This window comes from Camarhynchus parvulus, chromosome 19, assembly GCF_901933205.1.
Source record: "Camarhynchus parvulus chromosome 19, STF_HiC, whole genome shotgun sequence".
In the NCBI taxonomy this organism is placed as follows: Eukaryota; Metazoa; Chordata; class Aves; order Passeriformes; family Thraupidae; genus Camarhynchus; species Camarhynchus parvulus.
In genome coordinates, this window is record NC_044589.1 from 5256774 (window position 1) to 5275635 (window position 18862).

General features: G+C 46.3%; 2 protein-coding genes across 2 annotated transcripts in view; one reads left to right on the plus strand and one right to left on the minus strand.

Annotated features, from left to right (window-relative positions):
- RHBDD2 (rhomboid domain containing 2) lies at positions 1-11053 on the minus strand. Its single transcript, XM_030962968.1, is given in 7 exon segments — positions 1-2326; positions 4467-4617; positions 5172-5573; positions 7354-7515; positions 7518-7544; positions 7547-7569; positions 10971-11053. Coding segments are annotated over 7 exon segments (1239 nt in total). The 3' UTR covers positions 1-1935.
- TAF15 (TATA-box binding protein associated factor 15) overlaps positions 10931-18862 on the plus strand; it is a 20585-nt gene continuing 12653 nt past the window's right edge. The window contains exons 1-6 of the mRNA XM_030962575.1: positions 10931-11061; positions 14584-14620; positions 15450-15498; positions 15683-15773; positions 15852-15969; positions 18518-18801. Coding sequence (XP_030818435.1) covers positions 11052-11061; positions 14584-14620; positions 15450-15498; positions 15683-15773; positions 15852-15969; positions 18518-18801 — 589 coding nt within the window. The 5' untranslated portion in view covers positions 10931-11051. The remainder of the gene's footprint in view (positions 11062-14583; positions 14621-15449; positions 15499-15682; positions 15774-15851; positions 15970-18517; positions 18802-18862) is intronic.

The following is an 18862-nucleotide window of genomic DNA, read 5'->3' on the forward strand; positions in this document are numbered from 1 at the left end:
CCATCTTTCAGATTCTATTTCAAGTTCACAGTTTGGAGACACACAACATTTGTGATTGCTATTGATCCTCATCACCCTTCTGGAAAAAAAAAATCAGTAGTAAAATTCCTCAGTTTACAGGCAAGGATTTCACAAGGAGGAAAAATCAAGGCACTAACAGGAGTGGAGTGTCAACATTTCAATGTTATCTCTAGCATTTCTTTCCTGGTATTAAAAACATGCTTTTAAATTCCAAACAAGCTCCTTATCCTGCTCTTGCTGCACACTAAAAGTATAACAATGCCATTGCTGTCAGCAGGAAAAAGAGGACCATGAAATCAAGTCTGTTTGTGATCCCACAGAGGAGAGAAATAATCAGGGTATGAAACATTGTTGTCCCAAAACCCCAAGTTGGTTCCCAAGTTGCTGCTAAAAGCCCTGCCTAGGTGCTCACCTTCACAAGAAGAGCTTCTTACTCTTGTCTTACTCCTGTGAGGAGCAAGTTCTCAGCACTAACTTTGGTCTCCTCCAAAAGGAAGCCCCTGCATCCCACATGGGACCATGGCAGTGACAAAAGAGGGGCTGCTGGAGAAGCAAAGCAGCTGGATGGCAACTCAGGGTTTGTTCACATCCTGATGATGGAAAAATGAAAGAGGTTTGGAATGTGCCAGAGCTGCCTCTGGCCAGGCTCACTGGAGAGCAGGGAGGAGCCCCGAGGCTGTTGAGTTTCTGGGGATGGGTGAGGCACTGCCAGAACATCTCCCAGAGCAGGAATGGCACTTTGTGCTTCATGGAGCACTTGTTTATGGAGCACAGCAAAACTCCAAGGAGAGTCAAGGGCAGTTGTTGAGATCTTGACTGATTTACAGACACAGAGACAGCAGATTCCTCCTGGGCACTCTACAGTGGGCTACACAGCTGGGAATAAAGCTCAAATCCCAGCAATTCCTTCATTACAGCCTCAGGCACCAAACAGTGAATCCTATTGTAAATCCCTGGCTGAAAACTCCCCTCTCCCACACACCTGCCCACCAGCTCTGCAAAAAACAGAGAGATTGTGCTGATATTGGTGGGTGAGATTTCTGAAGCTGAGCAGTGTGAACACCCTCAACAGCACTGCTACATTCCACTTAATTCTTCTAACCCATTGTTAAGGTCCCTCCCAGCTCCTTGGATTTATAAATATTTGCTCCACAAAGGGCCAAAATCCCTTACTGAAAAGTCTCTCACTACTTCACAGGCATTTGAGGTTGCCAAGTGCTGGTGATACAGGCTGAGCTGGTGCTCTCAGAAAATGAGGGCAATTCATTGATGCAGGCACAGAACCTTCAGCATTTTAGAGCTGTGTGTTGGGGCAGAAGAAGGTACTCTGTATTCTATCTTCCTGCCCCAGCTTGGTGTAACAAGCACCCCTTCAAGGCACTCTCTTAAGTGGACAAGTCACCAGTAGAACAGACATTGTCCTCCTCCATTTAATTTTAAGTTACAAACTAAGGCTCCTATGATTCTCACTCTTTTGGGTTCTAGCTACATCACACCTGTATAAAAAGACAGGAATGTAAATGGGAAGTGCTTATTGCTGCAGCTTAGTTAAAGCCCAGATTTGCTCAGTGTTTTGCCACTGAGGTTCCCACCTTGGCCTGGGGAGCTGGTGCACTGGAACTCCATTGGACTTGTGGAAAAAGGCAGCTGCTAAATGCAGCAAAGAAGACTTTAAAAGGATGAGAAGTTCACAGAGGTGATACAGTTCCCATCCTCCAGCCACATCAAAAAGTAAAAAAAAAAAAAAACATAAAGGAAATATAATTCAAGCAGACTGTGCCAGGGAGCAGGGGAATGGCCTTCACTGGAGATACCAACACTAACCCAGACACAGCACAGATCCCAGCAAAGCACTGCTGTGCCAGCCTCACACAGCAGTCCTGCCCTGTGTGAGTCCTGCTGCTCTCTGGAGGATCAGTACACCTGGACTCTGGTGAATTCAGCTGGAACAGGAACCACTGGGGCTGCTGGATACCCTGGTGCTTGCTGAAGGCCCATGGCTGTGGGTGGCTGTGGCTGAGCCGGGCACACACGCTGTGGGACAGAGAATTTGCCCAGCTGGCAGCACTGTCCTGGTGAGGCTCCAGCCTGGGCCTGCCCAGGGCACTCTCCAAAGGCACCTCTGCCTTGGCAGGGGGCAGAGCTGAGGCTGTGCCCTGCAGCAGGGCCCTGCTGAAGTGCCTGGTGTCCCAGAGCGTGGCTGTGATGAAAGCCCTGGCCCTGAGCACTGGGGTGAGCAGGAAGAGCCAGAGGCGATGGGCAGTGGTAGCTCTGCGTGGGGTAAGTGCCAGGCACAGCGTTAATCCTGGGCAGGAAGAAAACAGAAGGTTACACTGTGCTCAGAACTGACATTGCCTAATTAGTGCTGGAAATGCCCTGGGGGCAGATTTCCTCCTGACCAGTGCTCAGAGAGGTCACTGCAATCCATCAGAGGGATTCACTGCAACAGAAGCTCTTATTACAAGCAGCACTTGAGTAAAAAATGGCTTTAGTGGCCTCCCAGGACAGCTGTTCCCACTCCCACTCCACACCCACTGAACCAGCCTGGCTCTTGGCCCCAGACTCTTTGTGCAAGGAATACACAAAGCCAAATTTCAACATGCTTTGAGATCCCTGTGCACATCCTCCCTGCCCCGTGAGTGACACATCTGCCAGGTCATTAATCAGGAGAAGTTACAGCTGCCAAGTTTTATTTATCAAGAAAACACAAATGGCCTTTGGTGCGAGTAAGAGCCCAGAGTATAGAGCAAAGGACCAAAAAAAAAAATAAAAGGAAGGAGGAAAGAGTTAGAAATAAAAGAGAGAGTTAGAAATAAAATAAATCATTCAGAAGCAAGGGCTAGGAAGGGTTTGTCAGCAGAAGGCATGACTCATCCTGCCAAAACCTATCAGGAGAGAGGCAATCTGCCTGCAAGCCTCAGCCTCTGGGACTTCAGGAGGGCTGAGCCCACGCACATGAGGCTGAGAGCTGAGAATCCAGGCAGTATTCATGAAGCCATGAGTGCCAAGTTCCCAGCAAGAAGAAGAGACTGGCTCATGCTGGGTTTTTCAGGCTTGGAGATTTCTTTTTGAATTATTTGAGGTGTGGATTTGAGTTTGGATTTTTATTTGTGGACACAAACACGATGCCAAGGCCTGGACTTCAAAGAAGTATCTCCTGTCTTGCAGCCAATTTAATGCCTGAACCTTATAAAAATTTAAAATTAAAACAAATCCCAAACTATTAAGAGCTCTTGCTTGGAATAAGCATCAGAATAATAAAAATTAAACTCCAGAAGTTGTATCTAAGACACAGACATGCAAATTGAGCTGCAGCAGTGGAAGCATCCTAGAAACACCTTCCCACGCCCTGCTTGATAGTCAAATGTTCATGTAAATACCTTTGTGTCTCACCAGCCTGTGTCACCTCAGCAAAGGAAGCAGGTTCAGGCACTGAGGTGCTGTGCACAGCAGGATGGGGCTGGTGCTGACACAGGCTCAGCACGGAGCCAGGCTCCCTCTCCTCCCAAAAGCTGCACTGGCACAGGAAGGAGAGAGGGAAAACACAAATTCTGGCTCTGTCTGGCCTCCCCTGCAAGCACTCACAGTGTCCTGATAGACCTGGGGGACATTCCTGCTGCAGGCAAGGGTTGCTTTTATGGTTTCCCATGGGTGAGGGCAGTGCAAACACCTGGGAATGCTTCCACTTCAAATAAAACTTTACAGCAAGTTGATGGCTTAAACAATACGTAAAATGTAACCCTGAATAGAAAACTATTTTTCCTCTGTGAAACTGAAAGGACACCTTAGAATAAGTAAATATTTGACCTGCATTTTGAAGCTTTTTAGAGTACAAGTGAATTCTCATGGCTTGTGTTAAACTTAAAACCTTTCCTGCACATCAGCTGTGGGCCTCAAGGTTTCTTTTCTGTAAAGCAACATTGCCTTGACACTGAAAACCTGCTGAAAGGTTAAAAGACACCGAAAAGTCTGCAGTGAACTTTGTAAGTGCCATCCTTAATTTACAATGCTCTGGTCCTAAGTAGGTATGGACACAACTCACTTCACAGCATTCCTGGCAGGAAAGGTGGGGCAGGTAAAGATAAGGATCATGGCCCAGGGAGCCATATAGCCAGGAACAACTGCCTAAAGCTGGGGCAGAGTTACACAACTTAGCTTCCCTGTCAGCCAGAGCTGCAATATTCCCAGTGTACACACTGCCCTTGCAGCAAAGGAGGGGTCCATAACCTCCATTTAGCTTTCACTAAAGACCTGGTTGGGTTAATGTGTGGTGATTCATTAGTCACACTAATGTCACCAGTGCAACATCACTGGGTGACTCTGCCCCCCATGGCACCCACTCTGTGAACAGGAGAGGCACAACACAGCTTTTAGAGATGATTTAAAGCCTCTGCTCACACCTCAAAATTCCCCTACAAATGTTTCACAGGAACTCCTGTACTTACATGCTGTTTCCAGAGGCTCTTCTCTCTGCCAAGGACCCTGGGATGTATTTCAGCCCTGGTATCCTCTTCAGCAGAGTGAAAGGGAACACCCGGTCCAGCTTAGAGCCCACAGACTCGGGAAAATCCAAGCAGAAACAGTAGCCAAGGCCATCTGAAATCAGGAGCTTGTTAAGGAGAGCTGAGGACAACACACTTATTTCTGACACAGGAACAGAGAGCCCCCTCTGTTCCCAAACCACTTTCTCTGGAGAATTCTCCCAGCTTTACCCAGCAGCACCGTCAGAGACCATCACCCTCCTCAGCTCCACCTTCTCTGCAGGCACTGAGAAGGGGCAGAGGGAGTGAAACACAAATCCAAATCCAGAATGGGATGAGCATGAGAAAAGCCAGTGAGGGTTAGGGGCAGTGTGAGTGAAACACAAATCCAGAATGGGATGAGCATGAGAAAAGCCAGTGAGGGTTAGGGGCAGTGTGAGTGAAACACAAATCCAGAATGAGATGGGATGAGCATGAGAAAAGCCAGTGAGGGTTAGGGGCAGTGTGAGGTGGAACACAAATGCAGGATGGGGTGGGATGTGCATAAGAAAAGCCAGTGAGGGTTTAGTTCAGGGCAAGAGTCCAGGGAAAGCCAGCAGTGAGAACTACAGCACCTCCTTCCCACCACCATCCTGCTCTGGCCCAGGGCTTCCCACTCAGAAAGGATACAGGCTTCCCCAACCAGGAGCCCACACAGGTTCCCCAAGAGGGAAGAGTGGGGGACAAACCACGCCAGGCAGAGCCCAAACCACGGCACCAGCAGCACAGGAACTCTGCACCCCAAAAGCAGAGTCCTCTTCATGCGTGAGCGGGTGGTGGACACCCCCAGCATGGCAAAAGCCACTGGCATGAACCCCTTGGCATCTCCCACTTCCAGCAGCCTGGAGACAAGGGGCTGGAGGAAGAGGTAGAGGAGGGCAGAGAGCACAGAGAAAGTGGCAGTGAGGATGCAGTGCTTCACTGTGCCCACGTTCTTCTCAAAGCTGCCAGCAAAGTACCAGATGATAACAGCACCACAGGCCAGGGAGATCAGGTCCTCATAGATGAAGATGTAGGTGATCAACCTGTGAACTGAGCACAGCAGCACCTCAGACAGGCACAGACAGCACTGGGGCTGCTAGAAAACAATTACAGGCTTGAGCAGAGGGAGAGTGAGCCCATGGGATTAATTAAGAGTTTTCATTTCTATCTTGGTGGGGAAAAGAAGGAACCTGAGGCCTTTAAAACCAGGCATAAATAACCAGATAGAGTGGAAAAAAGTGCTGTCTTGGGTGTCACAAACATATGGGCTGGCTCTTGCTGCTTCCTGGGAAGCTGCCTGGAAAAAAGCAACAGCATCTGTAGTAAATTTCAGTCTCATTAAAAGAGAAGGCAAGAGACATAAAAATAACTGTTACAGTACTGATGATTTTGGCAAAAAGATAAACACTTCTTAAATTGCTGGCAGGCTGATTTTCATCACCAAAAATATCTGGTGTCACCACGATATTTTCTGAAAAATCCTCTTTGCCCAGGATTTTCTCCTGGGAAGCTGAGAAGCTTCAGAAAAGAATGAAAACAATAATTATCTGATTGCTTTGGAATGTGGTCTGGAGCTCGTTTACCAACAGGTGCATCTTTGATTGGTTCCATGTGAATTGTTTATAATGAATGACCAATCACAGTCCAGCTGTGTCAGACTGTCTGAGTCAGTCATGAGGATTTTATTATTCATTCTTGTTAATGAATGAACATTTTTAGTATAGTTTTAGTATAGTATTCTATAATGTAATATATAATATAATATAGATTATAATATAATATAAAATGGAAAAGATAATATATAATATAATAGAAAATATAATATTGTATATTACATGTTATATATTACATTATATATAATATAATAGAAAATATATAATAAATATAATAAATATAATATAATATAATAAATAAAATAAAATATAATATAATATAATATAATATAATATAATATAATATAATATAATATAATATAATATAATATAATATAATATAATATAATATAATTAATATATCAGCCTTCTGAGAACTTGGGAGTCAGATTCTCATCTCTCCCCTCGTCCTGGTGACCCTCACAAACATCACAGGCTGGAGGTTATCACACCTCAGAAGTGCTTCTGGGCCCTCTGTTTAGGTGTTCCCCACGGCACACAGCAGGGATTGAGACAATTCTCCACCTCCCTCCCATCAACCTGAGTTCCACAGCCAGAAAAACACCAGTGAGAAACAAAGCAACAAAGTGCAGCCCCTGGAGACACGTGAGGAGATGGTGGAATCACCCATCAGCTCAGAGCCCTGGACTGATAAAGGAAATCACTGCACAGGGTAAGCTGGAACACGGGATTTAAAAGTGTGATAAAAATCATTCTGGGAATATCACAGGGACTGAGAAATGCAAATCCCTCAAGCTCCCAGCACGGTTATCCCCTGGGCCGACTGTCAAAGCACAGAGATGAGGGTGCAGGGGAGCAGCCTGACGTCCAGGGACTGAGATGGGTGCCCAGCAGGCTCGGGGCAGGTCAGAGGAAGCAACGGAGAGAGGGAAGAAAAGGGACAGGAAGAGAGGGAAGAAAAGGACACGGAGAGAGGGACGGGGAGGAGCAGCGGACTCAGAGACAGGCTTGAGGAAATGCACAGAAATGGGGGCTGGGGGGGAACCACGGGGTCCAGGGCAGGACAAGGAGAGGCTGGAGAGAGGGGCACAAAAGCTCCGTTGGGACTTGGGGAAGGCCGGAGAGAGGGGATACAAAGGGATTTGGGGAAGGCGCGGAACGGGGCGGGCAGAGGGGCCAAGGAGGCAGCGGCTGCGCCCGCCGGCGGCCCCGCTCACCTTCCCCGTCGTGCAGGGCTGCGGGGCGCAGCGCGGCGGCGGAGCGGGCGGCGGGGACACCCCACAGCAGCCCGGGCGCGGAGGCTCCGAGCGACAGCAGCACCGTGAGGGCGGCGGCGGCCGGCGGGGCCGAGGGCGCCGCCATTGCTGCCCCGCGCGCCCGCCGCTTCCGGCCGCCGCCGGAAGGCCTGGCCGTTACCATGGCAACAGGAGGCGCTGTGCGGTCGTTACCATGGAGACGGGGGTATTTCTCGCTTTCTCTCTCTCTCCACCCTTCGTTTTGAAATTTTATTTCATTCTTGTTATCTTTTCCCTGTTCAGAAGGGGAAATATCGCAGCGAGAGGTGTGAGGTCTCGCTGGGAGCCCGCCCAGGGCTGGGTTCTAGCCGGGTGTGCCCACACCGCGCGCCAGGGTGTGGGAGGCCCATCTAAGCCACCACCCACTCCCCCGAGCCGCGGGCTCTGGCTGCTGGGAATAGAGAATCAATCAGCCTGGAAAGGATCTCTGGGATCATCGAGTCCAACCCGTGACTGATGAACACCACCATCCTGCTCAACTGGCCCAGAGCACAGTGTGCCACATTCAGTGTTTCTGTAAACACCTCCAGGGATGGGGACTCCAACACTACCCTGGGCAGTCCTTCCAATGTTTAATCGCCCTTTCTATGAAGGAATTCCTCCTCATGTTCAGCCTGAACCTGCTGTGATGCTGCTTATGTCCCTGTCCCTTGGAGCAGAGCCCAACCCCCACCTGGCTACAACCTCCTGTAAGATAATTGTAGAGCACAAGGAGGTCCTCTCTGTGAAAAATGTGTATATTTTATGATTGGCTTTTCACAAATATTGAAATGAATATTATATGTGTTATGTTGGAAAGTGATGCTGTATTAATTTTCTTAAGTAGTGTGTTAAATATTTTTTTAGGTTATAACATAATGTTAAAATAGAAACTATGCTATGTAAGACGCTTTTTTTCCTAAAAAAAGGAGTCACAGCGAGATAGCAGCCACAGGACACCTAAATCTTTTAGAGAAAGAGAATTTATTGCCCCATTATCAGGAGAAACGAACTTCTTCCTGCCTCGCTCAGCCCTGTAGATGCTGTCAGGATTCAGAGGAAGAAGCTGACACTGACCAGACAGAATCCTGTGTTTGAATGGAATTTATGCACCATGTATGAGGTGTATGAATATGCAACAGGCTGTTGCTTTTAAGGGTTAATCCTCTGTTAACGTGGGTCCTTTTTTGGGCTTATTTTGCTCAGAAAGAGGTACCCAGACATCCATAACTCTTTGTTTGTATTGTCTCATATTGTCCTAATTAAAATTGTCCAAATTATTATTACTCTAATTATATTACTACTTTTATAACCCCATTTTATTACTATTAAACGTTTAAAATTTTAAAAACAAGTGATTGTTGTTTTTCACAAGAGCTTTCCCCAGCTCTGTTCCCTTCTCCCCTGCAGTCCCTCAATGTCCTTCCTGAACTGAGAGCCCCAGAACTGGACATGGGACTCAAAGGCTGAATGCTTCCCTTCAGATGCAGAGGAACATCCACACCACAGCTGCTCCTGCCATGCTCAAACCAAAACCTGTGGCAGGTTTGTGTTGTCTGCCTTCAATTCCCCAGAATATTGGCTTAATCCTTTGCCCAGTTCTGGTCAGAGTTAGGAGAGGAATCAGCAGCTCAAAAATGAAGATACCAAACTTCCTGCAGGTCTTGTGGACAAAAGGAGAGGATGAAATGTGGGGAATAATAAAGGCAAGTTTGGCTGCTGCCGGTTGTGGGTGAGCTTTTGCCATCTTTCTGTTATCTCAGCCATGCAATGAGGCTGATGCTGCAATAAAAGGAATGTACCCCAGCAGTGCTGTCCTGTTTGTGATAAAAACCTGCAAACACAATGAAATAGGGAGAACTTCATCTGATTTCTCCAAGTAAAGCTTCCCTGTGATCAGGACCATTAGCTAGCCTTGCACACAGCAGCACTGACCACAACTGCACCTCTTCTTGAGCCTGCAGTTGGGCATGTGGCTGTGGATATTGTAGTAGGAAAAGGGTATGTTTGCACAAAAGGAGAAAATTGTACATCCCACCTGGACGTGTTCCTGTGCCACCTGCTGCAGGTGGCCCTGCCTTGGAAGGGGGGTTGGACTGGATGATTGCAGAGGTCACTTCCAACCCCAAGTGACTCTGGGAACTCTGCTGTGGCTGCTGGTTCACAGAATCCCAGAAGGGTTTGGATTGGAAGGGACTTTTAAGAAGGATCAGAAGAAACCCAGCTTCCACACCACCTCTGATTTGCAGCGTGGAGAAGGATTTGAAGCAGCTGGGATCATTTCCAGCCAAGGGGAAAGAGTAGAGGGTTGAAAGGCTGATGTTTTTCCCACATCTCAGCTTCAAAGTTTTTGGCTGGGACCACAGCACAGTCCTATCAGCAGGCAGGCACAAAAGCCTGAAACTCTCTCTGAATTAATTCCATTTTCCACCTATGAGAAGCCTTCAGCCCCTGAGGGATGCACAAACATCCAGAGGCTCTACTCAGAGCCTGATCCCACATCCCCTGGCCAGGGAGCATTGTTTGGGATCTGCCCTAATCCCTTTGTGAGCTCCCAGATTGGCACAGAAAGTCTCATGGAGCTGTAGAAGACATTATAGCTGGAGGAGATGAAGTTTCTCAAGGAGAAACCTAAAGACAGGCAGGGAGCTCAATCCCCTTTTTTTTTTTTTTCCCCTTTAATTAATCATTCCAGTCACTGCTTGTTTTGCCCTAACTTATTTTTGGCTGTGGCAGTGGGATTTGCCTCCTGCTGCTACGCCCAGGGGGGAAAGAAACAGCCCAGCTTCTCTGTAAATCTGCTCAAAACATTGAGCTGAAATCAGAGAAGGCTCCTCACTGCCTTAAAAATAAAAAAATAAAAAATCAGGGTAAAACCTCACTGTTCTCTGGGTGCATGTGCAGACTGTCCCTAGACAGAAAGGTGCAACTGTTAACTTACTAATTCTCACAAGAAGGTGGTTTGATGTGAAACAAGAAATACAACTTCTAAAAATAATCAGATTAAATAATCAGTGTCGCTTTTGCTGTCTTCTTATTTCACCACTCTTCCTCCCTGAAGCAAACCCTCACATTTCACAGAAGTGGCTCCCAATATCATGACCCGTCCCTTTCTTTGGAAAACCATTCTCCAAGTTGATATTTGGCTTTTTAGGATACTCAGAAACGCTGGCAAACCTTTCTTATTTTTCCTTTAGGACCCAGATTTTGGATATTTTCTCTAACCCCCTTTAGCATCTGCTACAAACGGTGATGCACAAGTGGGGTACTAAGGGAAATAGGGGGACTGCTGCTGAAAGCCGGGCGTGCAAACCCCCCATTTCCCTCTGCGCACCCTGCGCGTTTATTAATTTAATTAATTAAATTAATTTAATCCTTTGACGCTGCGCCCGCACAGCATCGCACCCTCTCCCCTTGGTCCAACCTCCCCTTCCCCCCGCCCGCTGTAGCTTGGCACGGCCCAGCTCACCTCCCTTCCCCCCCCGCTTCCCCAGCGAGTGGTAGGCGCCGCGCGCTCTGATTGGCCGCCCGGCCCCGCAGTCCGCGCGAGCTGCGGGTGCCTCAGTGTGCGCGCGGCCGGCGCGGCGGGCGGGTCGCTGCCTGCGCTTCTTCCGCTCTCTCCGCCCCTCAGCGCCGCCGCCATGGCTTCGGGTAGGTGCCGCCAGCCCCGCCGGGCTCAGTGGGCAGTGGCGGCTCCGCTTCCCGCCGCCGAGCGCGGGCGCGGTGGGGCGCGGGAGGGCGGGCGGAGCGAGCGCCATGTGGCGCATGTGGGAAAGGCCGCGGCCATGTTGCGGGGGACGCGCCTGTTTTTTCCCTCACGCCCCCCCCCCCCACCATTGCGCTCGGTGAGGGGGAGGGGAGCCGCGCCCCCGCCGGTGGCCCCCGTGGGCACGCCCCCCTCGGCCGAGGCCACGCCCCCTCCCGGGGGAGCCCCGCTGCGCGAGGCGCTCGGGTCACGCCCCTTTAGGCGCGGGGGCGTGGCCTGGCGGGCGCACCCCCCCACCCGTGTCGCAATGGGGGGGCCCTGGGGGCAGGGGCCCTTTGGGGTCCTGTGCTCGGATGATGCGTGGGGTGCACCCCTCCTTTTGGGGTCTGAGCTCCCCCTTTAGGCCACAGCCCCCCCAGTGTGAGTGTGGACCCCATTTTGGTTCATGCTTCCCAGTGTAGGCCCGCCCGCTTTAGGTCGTGTATCCCCCCATGTGTGGGATGTGGGCCCTGTTTTGGTTCATGCCCTCCAGTGTAGGCTCCCCCCCTTTTTGGGTTGTGTACCCTTCACCCCAGTGTGAAATGGAAGTTCCCCCTTCTGGGTCACAGCCCTTCTCCTGTGTGGACCCCGACTTTGGGTTGTGGTTCCCCCCATCATATTGTGATGGGGTTGTGAGATGGGATCACCTTTGTGTCGTGCCCCTCTCCATAACATGCTTTGTGTGCTTCCCTTTGGATCAGCACCCCCCATGGAATGCAGGCACCCCCTCCCTGGGGTCTTGCCCCTCTTTACATGGGCAATGCCCTCCCCACCCCGCAGCAGGGGAGCCACCTTTGTGTCCCGGTGTGTGCCACCTCTGCTGTACTGTGTGCTCCCCACACAGCGTGAAATGGGGGGGCTTCACACCCCTGCTGTGGGTTTAACACCACCCTGGCTGGGATTGTTTTCCAGCGAGGCTTTGGCTGAGCACAGAGGCAGGATCTGCTCTCCCGGGTGACCTGACACAGCCCAGCCTCCCCTGGGGCCTCTCCGAGCACAATGTGCTGTTCCTTCATCCCCTTTGATGGCTGCTCCCCCGGCAGGGAGGCCTTGGCTAGGTGTGGGTACTGGTGTATCCCGAAGTGGGAGGAGGAATTCCAAGGCTGCCCGTGCTTTGTGGAGCGAGCCATGTTTTGTTGTGGTCGAGCCATTTTGGCGTTGTCTCGAGCTGCGTGTGTGAGTGATAGACAATACAAACAAAGCAAGGGCTGCTCCAGGAATCCTCTCATTCAGGAAAAGCAAATGTGTCCAAAGGTACTAAAATGAGTCCAAATCATGAATTTTTCTATAAGTGAGTAAAGCTTGGCAGTAAATTACATCCACTTTCCCCTCATCTGTCAGCTACTGACCAGTCAAGCACCTGAGTGTCTCCTCTGTTTTTAGTGATGTTCAAACATGAGGTTCTTTTTCTTTGGAGAATATTGAGAGGCTCTGCTGCTTCTTTATATTACTTAGTAAAAAAAAAATCTCAGTTTTCAAATGAATACAGCAGATTGTTGTATCTTGAGAGGAATAAACCCCCTGAGTGGTGCAAGGTGATTAGGTTGCTACATCCCAATTCATTAACAGGAAATCTTTCCATGAACTTTTTAAACATTCAAAAACAAAAGTCAGTGTAGGAATTTCCAGAATAAACTGTTATTTCCAAAAATCCTTACACTCTTGTCCCCGTTGAGCCCACGAAAATAAATTGATCAGAAGTCTGTAAGAGGTCAAGCAGAGGATGTAGAAAATTGTATAAATAAAGGAAATTCCTCTGCTTGTGTGTTTTCATATTTTACAGGCTCCTTATCTGGCTGCTTTCAATTTTTTTTCCAAAATGTTGTGGTTTGGTGGAAGGAAGTTTGTTAAGGAGAAGCTAAGGAGATAAATTGCACTTCTTAAATTTATAGCTAATTACATCCTTACTCAAGATATTCTGATATTACCATTAATATTCTTTAATTGGCAATATTAATGGCATATAAATGTTAGAGTTAAACCACAACCATGTTTCACAATGTGGTTACCTGTTTAATCTTTGTGATAATTTAAATAGAGACTAAAAATTTTACCTTACCCCTTAAAAACAAACTTAAATTGCACCTCTACGTTGGGTTTTTAATTGCTTTTCAATACGAAAAAGTAATGAAATATTTATGTAGCAGTGCAGAAGGAGGAGAAATTCACATCTAAGTGAAACTGCTTTGTAGGACATGTGAAAATTAACCTTCTGTCGGGTTGTGTTAGCTTTGGTAAATGTTTCTGTTACAGAATATGAAATTGGATACTTTGTGTTGCTTTGAGGAGATACCTTACCATTAAAAATGCTGTTTTGTGTGTGAATATCTGGGGTGATCCCCCCATCTCACATCCATCACCTCAGGTGATGCCCTCATCAAAGCTCTGGTTAAGTGTCTGTAACCACAGGCAGGATTGGATTTATGACCTGCTGGGGGAGGTATAATGAGCACATTCAGCAATCTGATGAGTGTTTTGATTGGAAAATGGTCACAGCCATTTATGACATTTACCCTGCTTTGTAATTAATTCTCAGTGTCAGCGTTTTAGGCACTTCTGGGGATAGAGGCTGGAGAGAGAATGTGAGGGGAAGGGTGAAACTGGGGGTGAGAAATTCCTGATAGATTTTATTACACCGTGGCACAAGAGCATTTCTGTAAATTCTTGAAGAGAAAAAATGCAGGGGTTATCCAGAAAGTTTGGGTTTTAACAAGAAGGTGGGAATTTCGTGCAGACTTGCTCCTGCCTAGGAAAGGAGCTGGATGGAGCCTGAGCAGAGCAGAGGCTGGAAGGGCACAGGGGGCAGAGTGAGGAATTCTGCAGAGCTGGGGATGGATGTGAGCTGAGGGAGCAGTGTGTGTGTGTCTGTGTGTTCTGTGTGCTGCATCTGTCATGTGCTGCTGCTCTCCTCTCAGCTGGGATTTTCCTCTTGCAGCAGGAGCAAAGGGAAATGTGGTGGCTCCTCCATCCCTGGTTTTCCATCTCCCATTCTGCCTGTGTTTGTGCCCTTTAGCTCAGCAGAGCTTTCTTAGAGCATCCCAAAAGAGGTTCAGCTGCACTGACCTACTTAGCTTTGCTTGATTAATTAAGCTGCTGCATTCTGCTCATTGATGATGGCACTGTACTCTATAGCCATTAGAGAGGTTGTACAGTTCTGGGTGTTTGAAAAGACTCCTCAAAAACAGAATTCAGATCCTTCAAAAGGGACATTTCCAAGTGTTTTGTGGCCCCCACACCCTGTGCTGCTGTCATTCCACTCTTCATATTTTCACTTTTGTTAATGAAGAGGAAGCTCCATTCTGCAGGGATAGTAGTTGTAATATCCAGGGTACTTGAACCTTTCTCCCTCTCCCCAGATTTTCTCCTCTAGTAAGCAGAGACTAAAATGTTCATTGGAAATTCTCAATATGACTTATTTCTTTTTCTAGATTCTGGAAGTTACAGTCAGTCTGGGGGCCAGCAGAGGTATGTGAGGATTTTTGTTTTGCTGTTAGCAATTACATCTGCAGACTAAAAGAGCATTTAGAATTCCCAGCATGATGCCTGATTGTTCAGGATAGAGTTATTGATAGGTTTTTGGAATTAAGGATGCAGAAAGCTTACACCTGGGCCTTTCTCAAGATGTCTTATAAAACAAAGAGAAATCAGTCTGTATTCCTGAAAGACAATAGTCATGCAATGCAAATGGATGTAAATTGGAATGACATCTTGTAATAGTGAGAACTTTTGAAATGACATGAATATAGAGAAATACTTTCCATGTGATTGCCTTAAGCTGTTCACTAAGATTTTAGCCAAAGGTTATGGTATTTGTTACATGGCCCAAGGCTGCAGGGCATGTTTTAATCAGTGAGACAGGAGTTTTTATGGAAGTATAAAAATCATGGCTAATGCTGCCTGTGCTAATGAAGATCATGAGGCTTTGTGCTTGTAGCACTGCCTGAGTTTGGGTTTGTACCTCAGTATGAGGAGTTTCAGCACGTGCTGCTTCTGTCAGTTCATGAAGGCTTAAAGTGGCAGAATAATAAGTATAATATAAAATCACAGCAAACCCAGCTTTCATGTACTTAAAGTTTATATTTGAAACACAGCAGAAATTAAAATAAGCTCTTCTGGCTTCTGCCAGTCAACCATTAATTCATTGATGCAGTTTTAATATGCCTGGAACTGCAGTACTTGGATTAAACACCTATTTTGGAATGAAGAGAAACTTAGAGACACCAAAAATACCTTTACTTTCCAGCCTGTGTGGAGGGCACTCTAACCATCTCCTAAATGCATTTTTCTCTTCCAGCTACTCATCCTATGGCAATCAGAGCAGTCAGAATTATGGACAAGGACAGGTATGTTGAAAAAAACATTGTGGCTTTCAAAGCAGATGTTCCTTGAGTGAAAAAAATTGTTCCTGGGCCAGGAAGAATTCCAGTTTCAGCTGTGCTTGATGTTTGCAGTTATGTCTAGCCAAGGAAAACTGTGATTTACTGCTGTGGAAGTTACACTTATTTGAGTACATTCTTGAAATTACAGGGATATTCTGGTTATGGGCAGAGTGGAGACAATTCCTCCTATGGACAGAACTATGGAAGCTATCATGGGAACTATGGACAAAATCAATCAGGTTTGGCTAGCTTGTTACATTCATTGGCAGGATTTAAAAGGTGAATATTGACTAAAAATTTTCTTCCTCCATTTCCAGGTTATGGACAAGATTCCCAGGGATATGATGATGAATCCAATTATGAAAATCAGAATCAGAGCTCCTACAACCAGCAGTCCTATGGCAGCCAGGGGCAGCAGAAAGGGTCATCCAGAGGGTAAGGAAGCAGAGTTTATCAGTATCTATTTAAAGTATTGTCTAGTGGTCACAGATCACATAGATTGAGACCAGGCATTTGATTGTTTTGACACATTCTTAACTAGAGCTGTAACATATTTCTTGCTAATATTGCTGAGAAAAAGACAAATATTTGAAGGTCCACATCCTTGAAACATGTTTAATGTCTGAAGGGGGGTACAGGAAGAATATTTCTTTATGTGAGAAGGATGGGTGTAGTTGTTTTGAAGTCAAGCTGCATGGGGGCATGCACTTTAGAAAGTCTTTGGATTGTGGCTACAATGAAGAATGGACTTGGCAGAGTGTTTTGATTAGGAGAAAGACCTATCAAATCCCTCTCCAATCACATTCTTTTGTATAAACTTACAGTGCTCTTTTATTAACTTCAAATAAGCTCTTAGCAATGGAGCTCTTAGCTGCTCTCAGATTGCAGACTGCTTATCTGGCTCAGAATGCCTTTTCTTGAAAGAGAAGTGATTCAAAAATGTCATGTAAGAAATAGATTTTGGTTTTCCAACTAAGTAGAGTTCTCAGAACATGATGGTTTTATATCCTCATCAGGAAATTAAATGTGCCCATGCATGCTGCACTCTGTGCTATTGCAAATGTATTTTACTTGTGATGTTGAATTTGATTCAGTTTCAGGAGGATTAATGATACAGCTTTGAAAGTATGCTGGAAAATACAACCTAACTTCCCAGAATGACTAAAAAGGCCATTTAATGTTAAAATACCTCCCCTGTCTGCTTTACAGGCTTTGTGCCTCCACCCCAGGTCATTGCTTGTGTTAGAGCTTTACTGAGCATCAGGTGACCTCTCTGAAATACTCTGTTGAGTCCTAAACCTCATTCTTGTGTCCAAGGTCCAAATGGTTTTGTATTTTTTGCAAGGTGATAAAACAACCTGGTCTTGAGCAAACCTCTACTTGGTTTCTGGTTTTGTAGTTCTTACTATAAAATATTTTAATATTAAAAAAAAATCTTAATCTGCCAGCAATAGGTGCTTTCACTCAGATGTCATTTTTGCTTCCATAACAAAGGCAGGTACACAGTTAAGTTTTGTTTTGCTTTGTTTTCTGGGTATTTGTTAGAGGTAATAATGTAGTTTTTAACTCTGTAGATGTCCAGTAGAATAAAAATACAGCACATAGGTTCTCCAGCAAGTTTGTGATCTAGAAAATGAAGAAAAGACCTTGAAGGGAAGCTTCTCAATGTAGGGTTGTAACAAATAAAGAGAAACTGAGAAATGGTAGCAGCTTTGAAGAGAGTGCCACAAAACTGTGGCTGTCCCATCTTAGGGGAGGGAAGACAGCAAATAGTGGATGCTTTCAACAATGCTGCCTTTGGTGGTAAAGTGGCAAAGGCTAAAGCAGAGCTGACTTTTTTTGAAGTGAAGATAATAACAAAAATCTTCACAAGCTGTTTACCACTGGGATTAGCAAGGTTAAAGCTGAGATCCAGGCTAGAAGTGGGAGAGAGCAGATTAAATGGTATTTACACAGATGGGATATTTTGGGATTGGTTAGACCCAATGCACTACATCTGAAAGTGTTTTGAAAAGCTGCTGGAAACTTCCTGGAGGCTTTTGTGGTTTTTTTCCCTTTTTCTGAGATACTTTCACTAGCAAGTAAGATTGCCAAAGACTGGAGAGTGGCAGATCTAGTGCCTCATCCTTCAAAAAAGGGTGGAAGCAGGGAAGGAGAAGGGAAGAAAAGGTGGTAAAGGTCAGAGATTCTTTTCAGTTACTGAAAAAATAAGACAGCTAAGGCACAATTAAGTACCTGAGGGAAACAAAAGAATGAGTAACAGCCAGTATTCCCTGGATGCAATTTATTTCTCATAAATCTATATTATGCCTTGCCATGAAAGGCTAAGAGAACTATTGTCTCATATATCTAGATTTTCAAAATACTTCAGTTTCTACTGAAGTAGTGTGGTGTAGGCAAGTGTGGTGTAGGTGAGATTCCCTTGTGGTTGCTCTGAAGTTATTAATCTTAATCTTAGAGAAGATTTATGGCTCCCTCTTGGAATGTAGAGCTGCACTGTGTTGGAGTATCCTGGATGTGATGCTGGTCAGTGTTTCTGATGAGGGCTGCTGGGATAGTGTAGATGGCACTGAAATGAGAAGAACCTCAGGTATATTAGAGGCCATCAGAACAGTTAGAAAAATTCTTGATAAATTGTAGAAGGCCCAGAAGAAGAGAGGTTGCAATTCAAAAAGCAAAGCAAAATTTGGCGATTTTATAGGCTGCAAGTCTGCACAATCCAACATGAGCACTGAGGCTCTGCCCTGCAGGTCCAGAGGGAAGGATTTGGTGTTCAGCAGGTCACAATCAGCCATTGATAGTGCTGGGGAGAGGGGGGAAATCAAGTGTTGGACTGGGACGTGTGAGAGGAGTGATGCTTCTAATTTACATAATGAGGTAACTGCAATTAGGAAATTTTAACAATGTCACGAATTTTCAACCGTTACTTTCCTCTCTATTCTCTGAACATTTAGCTATTAATTCAAATTCTGTTTGTTTTAAGTGGAAGAGGCTCTTATGAACAAAAGTCAAACTATGGTCAGCACCAAAGCTCTTATGACCAGCAGTCAAGCTATGGACAAAACCAAGACTCTTATGACCAACAGTCAAGCTCCTATGACCAGCAGTCGGGCTATGGCCACCAGGGCTCCTATGACCAGCAGTCTGGCTATGGCCACCAGAGCTCTTATGACCAAAAGTCAGGCTATAACCAGCACCAAAGCTCATATGGGCACTCCCAGCAATCCTACCAGTCTCAGAAGGGAAGCTATAGCCACAACAGCCAAGGTAAAATTGACTGCTTGAATTCAGTATTGGCTAATAAAATTGAGCAGGTCTGTGAAATTGT